The sequence below is a fragment of the Meriones unguiculatus genome, chromosome 7 (genome assembly GCF_030254825.1).
Source record: "Meriones unguiculatus strain TT.TT164.6M chromosome 7, Bangor_MerUng_6.1, whole genome shotgun sequence".
Taxonomy (NCBI): domain Eukaryota; kingdom Metazoa; phylum Chordata; class Mammalia; order Rodentia; family Muridae; genus Meriones; species Meriones unguiculatus.
This window is the reverse complement of record NC_083355.1, coordinates 35,501,154-35,514,669: the sequence shown is the minus strand read 5'-3', so window position 1 is coordinate 35,514,669 and position 13,516 is coordinate 35,501,154. Positions and strand designations below refer to the sequence as shown.

The 13,516-nt window shown below is 37.6% G+C and overlaps 1 protein-coding gene across 1 annotated transcript in view; it reads right to left on the bottom strand.

The window, feature by feature from the left end:
• Usp32 (ubiquitin specific peptidase 32) overlaps positions 1-13,516 on the bottom strand; it is a 135,759-nt gene that overhangs the window by 33,671 nt on the left and 88,572 nt on the right. The window contains exons 17-25 of the mRNA XM_021648365.2: positions 10,897-11,051; positions 9,628-9,709; positions 8,173-8,247; positions 6,631-6,769; positions 6,297-6,402; positions 4,808-4,981; positions 2,790-2,964; positions 2,195-2,346; positions 1,040-1,151 (exon numbers count right to left, since the gene is read on the bottom strand). Of these exons, the coding sequence (XP_021504040.1) occupies positions 1,040-1,151; positions 2,195-2,346; positions 2,790-2,964; positions 4,808-4,981; positions 6,297-6,402; positions 6,631-6,769; positions 8,173-8,247; positions 9,628-9,709; positions 10,897-11,051 (1,170 nt within the window). The remainder of the gene's footprint in view (positions 1-1,039; positions 1,152-2,194; positions 2,347-2,789; positions 2,965-4,807; positions 4,982-6,296; positions 6,403-6,630; positions 6,770-8,172; positions 8,248-9,627; positions 9,710-10,896; positions 11,052-13,516) is intronic.

Genomic DNA, 13,516 nt, shown 5'->3' with positions numbered 1-13,516 from the left:
GCTCTGTCATGGTTTTACCTTTTGGGGTAAGTGAATCTATGTATGTTGCATCTCCTTGGGAAAATACTCTTACACAACAGACTGCCAAGAGGCACAGCACTGGCCTAGCATGTCAAAAACCTTAGGGTTACACACTTAGAACCACAATAAAAGGACAAAGTATATGAAGCCAAAAGGACTGAGTGACCAATCGTATTAAAGCATGTGTAATAACTAGACAGACATACTCCTATTTAACTAAATTAATTGCTTGTATTTTTTCTGGTACTATGTTCTTTTCATACCATCTGTGCCACTTTATCATTACAAAAAGAATTAAAAGAGATATGACTATTAACTGCATGTTTATGAGCTAAAAAGCTACCTACTTCGCTGATTTACTGTTTCTGAATTTTAGATTCCCCATCAATCAAAAGAAAAATCTGAGTCAAATGGTTATTAAAGTTCTTTCAAGCCAGTTGTGGTGGCACACACCAATATGATTTGTTGAAGGAGGTAGAGGCAGGAGGATCATGAGTTCAAAGCCAACCTGGGTTATACATTAAAAAATTTTTTTCTTATAAAAATCTCCGGTCAAAGGGTTTTTTCCTAGGCTCAAAAATTCTTTTGGGGGGGCTGGAGAGAGAGCTCAGAGGCTAAGAACACTGGGCTGTTCTTCCAAAGTTCCTAAGTTCAATTCCCAGCAACCACATGGTGGCTGACAACCATCTATAATGGTACCCTCTTCTGACCTGCAGGCAGAATGCTGTATAAATAATAAATAAGCTTTAAAAAAAATTCTTTTGAGCACAACACATATAAAAAATATTTTAACTCTTAGACTAATGTTTACAACATTTATATATGTGTGTACAAGCACATGCCGCCACATGCATGTAGAGGACAGAAAATAATTTACAGGAGTCAGTTCTCTCCTAGAGTTTGGAGGTCTGAACTTAGTTCATCAGGCCTGGCTATGAGTCTCTTATCAGGTGAGCTACTTTGCTGGCCCTAGACCATTGTTTACCAATAATTATCATGAGAAGGAACTATATCTTACCTGTTTGTATTGGACTACAAGCTGAAACTGGAGATGCAGGAATGGGAATTTCAAATGCACACAAAAATCCACTCACTGAGAGTCGAACTTTTTGGTTGTCCTGAGGGAAATTCTATAGAAAGAAAAAAAACAAGAAAGAAAAAAAAAATAGGTTTAGATAAAAGAAAAATTATCTCTATGTATAGCAATTTTTTTTTTTTTTTTTTTTTGAGACAAAGTTGCTCTGGCTGGCCTAGAACTCACCATGCAGACCAAGAAGGGCTTCAAGCTCACAGAGATCTGTCTGCCTACTACCGCCCCTCCTGGGATTAAAGGACACATTTTTTTTTGCTCTGTTTTTGTGTGTGTGTGTGTGTGTGTGTGTGTGTGTGTGTGTGTGTGTCAGGAGTCATTTCTGCCTACCATGTGGGTCTTAGAAAATTAACTCAGGTCATCAAGACTTGGGGGTAAGTGCTTTTATCCACTCAGCCATCTCTCTCTGGCCCTTGTTTTGTTTTTTTTTTTTTTTTTTATCTCCCTTGATTATTTAAGTGTGGTAGTTTGAATAAAAACGGCTCCCATAAGCTTATGTATATAAATGTTTAGCCAATAGGGAGTGATACTACTTGAGAAGGATTAGGAGGTGGGGACATGCTGGAGGAAGTGTGTCTAGGTTCTGAGGTTTCAAAAACCCAAGCCAGGCCCGTTATTACTCTTGCTCTTCCTGCCGCCTGCTGATCAGGTTGTAGAACTCTCAGCTACTTCTTCAGCAACATATTTGCTTGCATGCCACCATGCTCCCTGCCACAATGATAATAGACTAAACCTCTGAAACTGTAAGCCAGCCTCAATTAAATGCCTTGGTCATGGTGTCTCTTCACAAGAAAACACTAAGACAGAAGCTGGTACCGTGGTGTGGGGTGTACCATGCTGCTTGTTGGTGGAAGGTGGACTTTGGAACTTTGGATAAGAAAAGCAGTTGGACACTCTAAGCAGGGCTTAATCAGCCATTCTGGTATGAGCAAGAAGAGAGTAGTGCTGAGGGTGTTGTGGACTGTGGGAGCCCAGCCAGAGAACAATAGCTGAGACATTAACATAATAACTGAAATCACTGAGAAACCTCTCACTGAATGATAAAATCAGATCTCCTAGAAAGAGCAATTAATTTAATATTACCTTTATGTTGGAACTATGCACTTCTGCAAGAAGGATTTGTTCTGATTTAAGTCCACAGAGATCACTCAGCTGCTTTTTCAAACCTGTATACTTTTCATCCATATTCAGTCTTAGCCCATATCTTATGGGAGTGGTACCATCTAATTTAATAACTAGTAAAAAAAAAAAAAAAAGACCTTTATTAGTAAAAAGTACGTTACAACGAAAGTCTTATATACCATAATAGATAGATCTGACTTGCAAATAAAAAATATTTTAGATTGCAATTTTTTATAATGTAAATGCTAAAATAAAACTTAGGAATAATACTTAGTGAAATTAAGAATTTTTTTTATTTTCCCCTGATAAGTCTGACTGGCTTTACAAGTTTTTGAAGTGTCTCTGCCATGTATGGAATTTAAGAAAAGCATCAATGAGCACAAGAACAGGCTCATGCTCCAAACTTTTGAATCCTGAAATTGTGCCTTAATGGGAAGTGCTAGATTATAACATGCCGACTACTCATATTTATGAGAACTCATTGCATACACATAACTATGAATTCAGGCTATCAAATTAAAAAAATGCATCAGTTTTTCAGAGATCTGTGACCTACCTGTTATTTCTAAATGCATATAACTGTCCATTGGTAGTGGTAAAGACAAAAAGTTAAAAGGGTCAAATCGGACACTTATATGCCCACATGTCTTGCATTTCACTTGGGATCTTAGCTGACCATGGAACAAGTCCACAACAATTGATCGATTTCTTCTTAAATGGTTGTCCCAAGCCTATCAAGGAAAAGAATCACAAAATTTTATTTTCAAAATTCAAAAGATAAGCCTTACAATACAATCTAAAAATAATGGCTTAGTATACTGGATTTAAACCATAACCACAGAACACTCTTTTTAAAATTAAGTTGTGCCACATACATTTGTGGTCAAAACATTGCGTTTATCACTTTCATAAGAAACTCAAAACCAAGCAGGGTATGGTTGGTGTACATCTTTAATCCTAGCACTCTGGAGGCAGAATATGCAGATCTCTGAGTTTGAGGCCATCCTGGTTTATACAGCAAGTTTCAGGACAGTGAGGGCTACATAGAGAGATTCAACTACACACCATATACTACTAAATAAAACCCTAGGCTCTAGGAATATGTTACATCTTTTTAAATTGTTGGCCAAAGGGATCCCATAGACTCCCCAAATATTACAGGTTATTGCCACTGCTATTTGTTATCCTCCACAACCTGATGATAAAGCTCTAATGCTGAAGATCTCACATACTTATGTCAATGGACATGGAGAAACTGAGCTTCACCTTTACTGACTTGTGTTTATAGTGTTGGAAGACACGACATACGCTACAGGAAAAGAAAATTAATCAGTCTTACCTATGAACCTTGAGAGCTATAACAGGGATCTGCTTGCAGGATATACCCACTCATGCAATAGTGGCACATATGAATTGGCAGTAACCAATCACCCTTTGATTGGATATAAAGCAGACTCCCTAAGATGGAACCTATATTTGACAATGTTACTGGGGCCAAGAATCTGAAATTAGATAGTTCCTAAGTCCTACAGGAAAACCTTTAATTTTCTACTAAATGAACATAACAAAATGACTCCTAACAACACACTGTTATACCCATAGATCAGTGCTGAACCCTCATCAGAGAAGCCTCTTCTTGCAGTAGATGGGAATTAAGACATGCAGGGACTGGACAACATGCAGAGAGTGAAAGGCTCTGGAGAGCTCACTACTGAACAGGATGTCTTTATAATAACCCTCCCCTCAAGCCAGAGGTGAAAGATAAATCAAAAAAACAAAACAAGAAACAAAAACAAAAGTGTTTTCCAGACACAACAGGGCTGGACGCACAGACAGACTCACAGAAACTGTGTACACACAAGACCCGCCCAAGTTCAAACCAGATAGCATCCTAGCACAAAGAAGAGGAAGAGGGCACAAAATCCAACCTCCAATCAAAAAGCTATCTGCAGCTGATAGCTTCTAGAAGAATCAAATTAGTTTTCTCTTTTTTTTTTTTTTCTTTTTCTTCCTTTCTTCCTTCCTTCCTTCTTTTGTCAAGACAGAGTTTCTCTGTATGTAGCCCTGGCTGTCCTGGAACTCACTTTGTAGACCAGGCTGCCCTTCAACTCACAAGAGATTAGCCTCTGCCTCCCAAGTGCTGGGATCACAGGAGTGCACCACCTTGCCAGGCTCAAAATTAGTTTTCTTAAATGGAGTGACACTGGGTATGTTAACCACACCCCAGGGCAGCCACACACTCAGGATTAGTTGACCAACAAAAAAGCAGATTCCATGTTAACCTGGGGTCTTGGTGCATGCTTGCATTCCCAGGGCTGGGGAGGTGGAGACAGGAGGATCCCTGGAGCTTGCTGGCTAAGCAGTCTGCCTAATCAGTGAACGTCAGTAAGTGACACCATCTCAAAAAGGAGGGACACAGGTAACATCCAACATGAACCTCTAGCCTGTACATTGTACACACACACTGCCCAGCTTACCCACGAAAAGGCATTTAAAAAAAGAGAGGGAGAAAGAGACAGGTGGCCAGCTTAGTCAGTAGTAGGAAACAACAACAGACACTCAAAACTAACAAACCTCTGCAGCTACTTCCCAGTCGGGTCGGCCATCACTGTCTTTTAGTTCCACATATGGCTTCTCGTGTACTCGATTGAGATCTTCATGAAGACCATCCAAGAGGAAAGCTAGAAGTTCTTGGGAGTCTTGTTGCTGGAACCCATTAAACCTGGGAGCATATTTTGCTATGGTCCACTATAAAAATGAGAAGTAACTGTCACTATTTCCTATTCTATAAAATTTGGAATGACCAGGTTCTATAATTCAATCATTATAAGCATCAGAAAGAAAAGTAAATGGTACAATATTTAATCATCCTCTATTTCAGCAAACAAATTCTGGATAAGAGTTTACTCTTTCTAACTCTGATCTCAAATGATCAAAAAAATGAGAGGCATTTTAGCAATGATATTTCCCAGTTCGATACCACCATCTTTGGTGGTTTGAATGAAAATGGTCTCCAAAAGCCCACAGGGAGTGGCACTATTTGAAGGTGTGGCCTTGTTGGAGAAAATGTGTTACTGAGGGTGGGCTCTGTGGCTTCACAAGTTCAAGCCAGACCCAGTGTCACTCCCTCTCCTCCCTGCTGCCTATTGATCCAGATGTAGAACTCTCAGCTACCTCTCCAACATATCTGTCTGCATGCTGCCCTGCTTTCCACTAGGACAATAATGGACTAAACCTCTGAACTGTAAGCCACCTCAAATAAAAATGTTTTCTTTTATAAAAGTTGACATGGTCATGATATCTCATCATAGCAATAAAACCCTAAGACACCATCGAAGCAAACAGTTCTTTATTTACACAGATATTTATTTTATGAATTTGTATTTATAAAAATAGTAAAATGGCAACTGCTCACACTAAAAGATTTCCTAGTCTATTTGTTTGCTTCTAGTTACCTATTCTTGTCTTGTTACATCTCAGCTCTTACTGTTAGAGGATAAATAACACGGTTTAACTATCAAGATTTACAAATGATTTAGCAATGCTAAAGAACAAGAAAACTATCAGGTATAATTAGGCGGCCTATACTAGCAGTCAAGGAGTACCAAAAGGGTTTACTCTTCATTCAAGTAAATCAGACGGTAAATCTGTAATCTCAAAAAGGGACTATTTCGGGCTGGAGAGATAGCTCAGCGGTTAAGAGCACTGTCTGCTCTACCAAAGGTCTTGAGTTCAATTCCCAGCAACCACATGGTGGCTCACAACCATCTATAGTAAAATCTGCTGTCCTCTGCTGCCCTGAGGCACACATGCAGGCAGAATACTATATAAATAATAAATAAATCTAAAAAATAAAAATTAAAAAAAAAGGGACTATTTCTTTGGTCTTTTCCTACTTTTTACTACATACACAAAAGTATTTTTCATTTGAACACATACAAATATTTGGGTATCTAGGTTATACTTAGTGAAAGATAAAAAGCTAAATAGAGAAAAAGTACAATAAAAGTGATAAAAAACCATTAGAGAATTACATATTTTCATAGTATTTTGGTCTGCTTACCCGAAGCTTTAATGGGGCAACATTCTTCTGGGTTCCACTCCAAAGTTCCTGCACCAAATCACCATAGCATTTAGCCATATGGCCTTTCATACCAATGGGATTTGTCCTAGAAATTTGAGAGGAAAATTTGTTGTCAATGATCCTCCATAATTCACAATTATGTGGGCACAAAAACTACCTACCAAGAGTCAGACCCCTTGGCCCTTATTTCATATTCAATGAGGCAATGAAACAACATTTTCTTCTTAAAGTTAAAGGAAAGGGGGATTTAAGCAATACTGGATTCAGATCAAAGCTACAGAAGGTAAACTGCTAGGGGGTCAAAAAAGATTACCTGTTGAGTTCATAAAGATGTCTCCCTGAGATAAAATACTGAGTCAGTGGTTGTGTGTTACTAACACACTGGATGCTTGAGTTCATGAAGCATGTATTTCCCAGGTTACTCAGACCTGTGGCTCCCTTTTCTGTGGGAACTGCAACAAATAATATAAGACAAAAGCCTAGCTATACCAATATGCTGTGGAATGGTTATTTGTATTCAATTTAGTTATTCTATATTTTTTCTCTTTTTTGATAAAGACTTACTGAGTATCAGAGGCTGGCCTCAAACTACACATCCTCCTGCATTAACCTTCCATGTATTGGCATTATAGGCATGTGTTATTACACTGGCTTCTCAACATGGTAATTTTAAAGTTCTTTTAGTCAGATAAATGGTGTTAATCTCTTGTTTTTAATTGTTGTGGTATTGGTATCTTACACTAGGCATGGTAGCACATTCTCATAATCCCAATACTTGGGAGATGGAAGCGGGAGGATTAGGAGTTCAGTATGAGACCTTGTTTAAGACAACAAGAAAAATACTCCAGAACTAAGTTCTCCAAGCATGTTTTTATGCTGGGTGTGGTTGTACACACCTATGATCCTAGCACTAGGGAGGCTGCACTGGAAAAATCATGTAGCCTTAAAAAAAAAAAAAAAAAAAAAAATCTTAGATTTAAAAAGAAAAAGAAATTTAAAACAATTTATTAAAAAAAAAAAAAAAAAAAAGCCAGGTGGTGGTGGGAGGCAAAGGCAGGTATATACATATATAATGTATTTGTCATATCCACCCCACCATTTCCTGTAAAACACTGTTTTAAAACAAAACAAATCAACAACATGTGAATAATTTTTTGCATGTGTACATATGTGGTGTTTGAAGATGAGAGGTTGACATGGGTCTCTTCCTAAACAGTATCTCCATTTACTTTCTATGACAGTCTCCTACTGAACCTGGAGCTCACTAACTGGCCTGGCTTTTGGCCAGGAATCCTTCTATTTCTGTTTTCCAGAGCTGAGATTACAAGTATGTCCTACAGTGCCTGAATTTTTACATGGGTGTTGGTGATCTGAACTTAACTCTTCTCAAAAGTTGAGGTTACAAAAGTGTATCACCACATCTGGTATATAAACCATTTAGTTGCGTAGCCAGGTGAGGTGGCTCACACCTTTGATCCCAGAACTCAGGGAGGCAGAGGCAGGTGGATCGCCATGAGTTTGGAGCCAGCCTGGCCTACAAAGTGAGTCTAGGACAACAACAGAGAAACCTTGTCGCAACAAACGAACAAACAAACAAACAAACACACAAAACAAAAAATTAATTCCAGTTAGAAAAAAAAAACCTGGAAAATAACTTGGTAAGAGTTTACTCAATAAGAACAAAAAGAATAAGTTTAAAACTGTCTCTAAGCCAGGTATGGCAAACACCTGTAATCTCAGCTCTCCAGAGGCAGTGGAGATCAAGTATTCAAGCACATCCTAGAGCCTAGATGGCATAGTGAGAATATCTCCAACTATAACAAAAAAAGTCTGTAAAAATAATACATTTACTCACCTTTATGTCTATCTATTTTGCTACTGTTTGCTATAAAGGACATTTCTTCAGGCCAGCTCATATCTTTGTTGCGTACTGGAAAGACAATTGAAATGTATTAAATTCTTATCCAAACAATTTATATTCACTCAGTTTCTTTGATAAAAAGTTATTGCTAAATCAGAACTTTAAAAAATAGTAAGTATGATATTTTAGTAACTAGCTCTGAAACCATTCCAATGCTTTTTATATTTTGAGTGTTTCATGTAGCCCAGCCTGGTCTTAAACTTGCTACCTGTAGTCAAAGATAACCAGCCTCCACTTCCTGAGGCTGGGGTTACATGTGTACACCACTCTGGCTGGTTTTATGTGACGCAGGAATCAAATGCCTGCACTGGGCAAGCTCTCTATTAACTGAACTACATCTTTAGTCCCTTACTCTCTTTTTTCCATTGATTTTTCTTTTTTTAGGTTAGTATACAAAGTAAAGGATTTTATCACTGCATCTTCACACATACATGTTGTTATAGCTCGTCCATTTTTATTCTTTGTATTGAAGACTTTTCAAATAATACGGTACTACTTAAATTACCAACTTGAAGTAAAATTATATTTAACCATCTACAGAAATAATTAAAGCTTAGAGATAGTGAAATTTCCCAAACTCAAAACAACAAAAATATGAAAATCACTGATTGAAGTAATCTACTAATTTCATTACATGCAACTAGCAGTGTTTTCATGAGACATTATGAGGAAAGACACCACAATTTTGGCATATGAATGTGGCAATGTGTAAATTCTGGGTGGGTGCAGGAGCAGCATTGTTGGTGGGGGGCAGTGCTGATGGAGATGGAAATCTAAGAGGGGAGCTGGGAGTGTTGCTAAGTAGTTACCTCACGTGCATGAGATCCTAGGTGTAATCCCCAGTAATGGGGGAAATATTGGTATCCTCACTGAAACTCAAAGTGGTGGTTGGAAAATTTCATGAAACTTCTTAACTTGCAACTGCATTTACCTGTTGCCACCCACATTTTCCTTCCTTGGTCAGCCTAAGGCTACATACAGACAGATCACTGTTCTTGTGAAACAATCTAGTAAGTAAGAAACACACTAGGAGTTCAGTGGATCTTCTTTAACATAAAAAATATTATGCTAACTATCTTGAGAAAATTGTAAAATGGGACTCCTAGTGAGTGATTCTTAAAAGTCTTACCCTAAACTAAAACTATTTATTCCATTCTTTGGGAGGCAGAGGTAAGAGGACCAGAAGTCAAGGGTCTCCCTCATCTATTCTGTGAAGTTCAAAGTCAGACTGGGCTACAAGAAACCCTGTCTTAAAAATACAAAACAAACACCAAACCAAGCCAAACCAAACCACCAAAAACCCAAAACAAAAGTAAACCCTCCCTGACATACATCACCACAACCACAACCGCCTTCCATCTCATGTAGAAGCACATTTCCATTTCGTACCTTCAATAACCAGGTGCTGCTCATCCTGGATTTTCAAATATTCCAACCTATGATCCTCATCATCTAGAAGAGTCAGGTAGTTCTATAGAGCAGGGAATGTTTTTGTTAATTAAAAAAAAATACAATAATAAATGAATGACATTATCAGATATTAAGTTACAGATATTAAGTTGTTCAAATCTATAGTTTAGGTGCCAAAATGAAGGAATGAGGAAGTGTTCTATCATTTTACAAATGTTCTCATGTTGTTGAAACAAAATTATATGTAATTTGTGGAGAGAGTAGGCAAGTCATCACAAACCAAACCAAAGTTCAGTGAGACTACAGAACCTGCAGAAAATAAATTTTTATTCCCCCCTTCTGTGAAAACTGGGGTATAGAGCACTAACTAACTTGCCTCAGTTACACAACTAACAAGTGGCAGAGTCAGGATGTAATTCCTAGCAATGTAACTTTGTAACTTGTAATTGAATTTACCTGTTGCTCTCCACATTTTCCTTTCTTGGGCTCACAAACTGTGCCCTTAAATTACTGCATGATTACGCTTCTCAATGGTGACTATCAAAGGACATAAGAAAGAATGTACTAGAAAACAGAGATCTGGAGAAAACTATACTTTTGGTCCAGCTTCATAAACTGGGAAAAACATACAAGCATTTAATAGCATTGCCTCTGAGGAGAGTGGAAGATAAAGGTCAGAAGAATTTTTACCATGAACTTTGTATTTCTTTGTATTTTTAATGTGCAACTTCAAAAAAAATCTAACAAGACATTTATTTAGTTTAAAAAAAAAAAAAAGACTGGGTTAGAGAGCTTGGTCAGTGGTTACCAGCGCTTGTTTTTCCTCGGGAAGTACCAATGTTCCATTTTCTGTACAACCCTCTATAACTCCTGTTCTAGGGAATCTGACCATCTCTTCTGGATTCCATGGGCACCAGGCATGTAGCAGACATACTTGCAGGTAAAACACAACATAAAATCCAAGAAAAAAAAATGCCCAAACCTATTTGCTGTTACTTTATAATGAAACAGTGACCTTCTCAAAATAGTAGTGCTCATGTTGATCAACTGTCATTATGACCTCAGGCTGCAGCTGTTCACATGTTCACAACTTAAAAATCTAAAGTTTTCACTGATACCTCAGACATGGCTTTGAGTATAATTACTACAGACAAATTCTCATATTTACAAAATATGATTTAACTCGTACTCTACCACTGGACTATATCCCCAGCACAACTTAACATCAGACCCTGAGGCACTTCTTACCTCACTATTGTATAGCCACAGTCGCATATCTTCCTCTTTGATGCGTAGCCTTTGAGACAGATATTCATGAATTTCCTTGATGGTCTGCATTCTACTAAAACAGCCTGTATAGGCTAAGACCCGCTTTAGAGGCGCATTTGGAGAGGGTACATTTCCTAGAGTTACAGTAATCATGATAAGGAAAAAGAGACATAAAAAACAAATAGACAAACAAACACTGGCCTCAGCAATGGTGACCACAGTAATTTAGGAAATAATGACAAAAATTAAAATAGAGGTTTAATAATTTTATGAATGAAGAATACTATGAAAAACTTGAATATGATGGGCATGGTAATCCCAGCACAAAAGATCAAGAGTTTGGAGTCCTCCTCAGCTACCTAAAGGTCAGTCTGAGCTACACAAGAGCCTGTCTCAAAAAAACAAAAGTGGAGGACTGCTTGAGAAGACAAGAAGTTCAAGTATATTAAAGCCTCAATTAAAAAAAAAAGATTTATTTATTTATTTATTATTTATACAGTATTCTGTGTGTATTTATGCCTTCATGCCAGAAGAGGGCACCAAATCTCATGATATATGGCTATGCGCCACCCTGTGGTTGCTAGGAGTTGAACTCTGGAAGAACAGCCAGTGCTCCTAACCTCTGAGTAATCTTTCCAGCCCTAAAGCCTCAATTTTGAAAGAACAAAACCAAAAGCATAAAGATCCAAATAATTGCCATATTTGTATCCCAAGAATAGGAACATACTGATAAAAAACTGGTATCAGTATATGGGCTGTCCTCAGTTTGGTCACCCTCAACAGCAAAATGAAATTTCTACTTTAAAATGGGGAGGGAGCTGGGGCTTCAGCTCAGGAGTAAAGTGCTTGCTCAGCACGTGCAAAAAAACCTTTAACCCCAACACTTAAGAGAGGCAAAGACAGGTGGGTCTTTGTGAGCTTGAGGTCAGCCCAGTCTACAGGGCAAGTCCAGGACTGCCAAGGCCACACAGAGAAACCCTGTCCTGAAAAGCTAAAAAGACCTGGGTTTAAGGCCCAGAACTGGAAAATAAAATGAAGAGGGTGAGTGAAATAGAATGGGATTTGAATTTCATAGTTAACTGAGTTCACTTAATCTAGTTCTTAAGACTCAGAATTACTAATCACATCATTCTGTCATCGAGTGACCCAATTATATGGTAACAGTCACAGGTAAAAGAAATTGGTTCAGGTTATACATGGCCAGACAGTATTTTTAAATGAAGCCAAGAAGCTTTCCTGACTAAACAAACTAAACAATTATTTTGTTGAAAAATAGGAGCAAATCATCTAGTTTGTCTACCCAATGATGGCAACACAGTGATTTTACATTCCTCAAGTGCTCAAGATAGAAACAAAAACACTGGCGTTACAGTTGTCTTTCAGGCTCTTAAAGGGGCTGATCTGAGGACTTTATACATAGACACTAAATATACTAAGTCTGGGTACAGTTAAAACATGAGGGGTAAAACGACAGGCATTTTGGAAATCAAAGACAGATTGTAAATTAAATGTCTAACTACTGGCCAACGACTTAGCAAAAAATCTAGGAAAAAAGCTGTCCTTTACAATGGTTATCTATGCCTATCTATGTCAACATAGCCTTCCTGGAGTACATGGTTATGGATCCAGGCCATTTTTCACCTAGTTAGTAATGTGTTTTTTTTTTCTCCCATGAAATACATTTTTTGTTTGTTTGTTTGTTTTGTAGTCTTTACTTATTAACCATCATTATCTTTTTTAAAGCTTCCAAGAAGAACCCATTCAGCTAAGAAAGGCTGAAAAGCCATCTAAAGAACAATGACTTAACCCTATCTCAGTTATCACAGCCATGGAAAAGTTGGCATACTTACTACTTCGTAAGGAATAATTTTTAAAAAGCCTAATGAATGGAGGTAATAACTGAGTATTTGACCAAGAAGCATATTGCATATAGCAGAACAAAACTCAACCATGGTTTTTAAACATGTAGCAAAGCAAATCTTTGTCTATAAGCAAGCAAAGAATAACCCTCTAAACAAAGGAACAAATTTCTCCAATTATACATCAGAGGATTAGTTTTAAGATTACAGCAAGAAAGTAGTTTAATAAAATTCAAAATGATTAATGATTGGTTTCATAATTAGTCAGGAATACAAATTTCAAGTTAAGAAACAAATTTGGAGCATCAGAACTATCCCACTCTAGGATTCAGAAGCACTAGCAAGCATAGTGCCCCAGCTGATATCCATTGTCCTAGGCCACAAAAAGAAAGACTGAGTTCTAGAGTCTACACAGTTTAGCCCATTAAGCAGGCAGCCACTTATGCATAATTTTCGGCTTTTGAAGAGAACCAGCAAATCAGGAACTTACAGAAGCAGCAAAAATCTAGGATCAGCACAAGAGTTACAAATACTTACTAAAAATGCAACAACGCATCTTGCCTCTCATGTTATCTTTCAAAGAGAATCAAAAAAGACATGCTATGGGTGCCATGAAAGGTATGCTAATATTTCTATTTACCAGAAAGTTAAATCAAAAATGTTTCATAAAGATTATATTTCATTGTTCCTTGATTTTGATGGTTTCCCCAAAGACAAAGTTTGGTTAGACAGTGAATGCT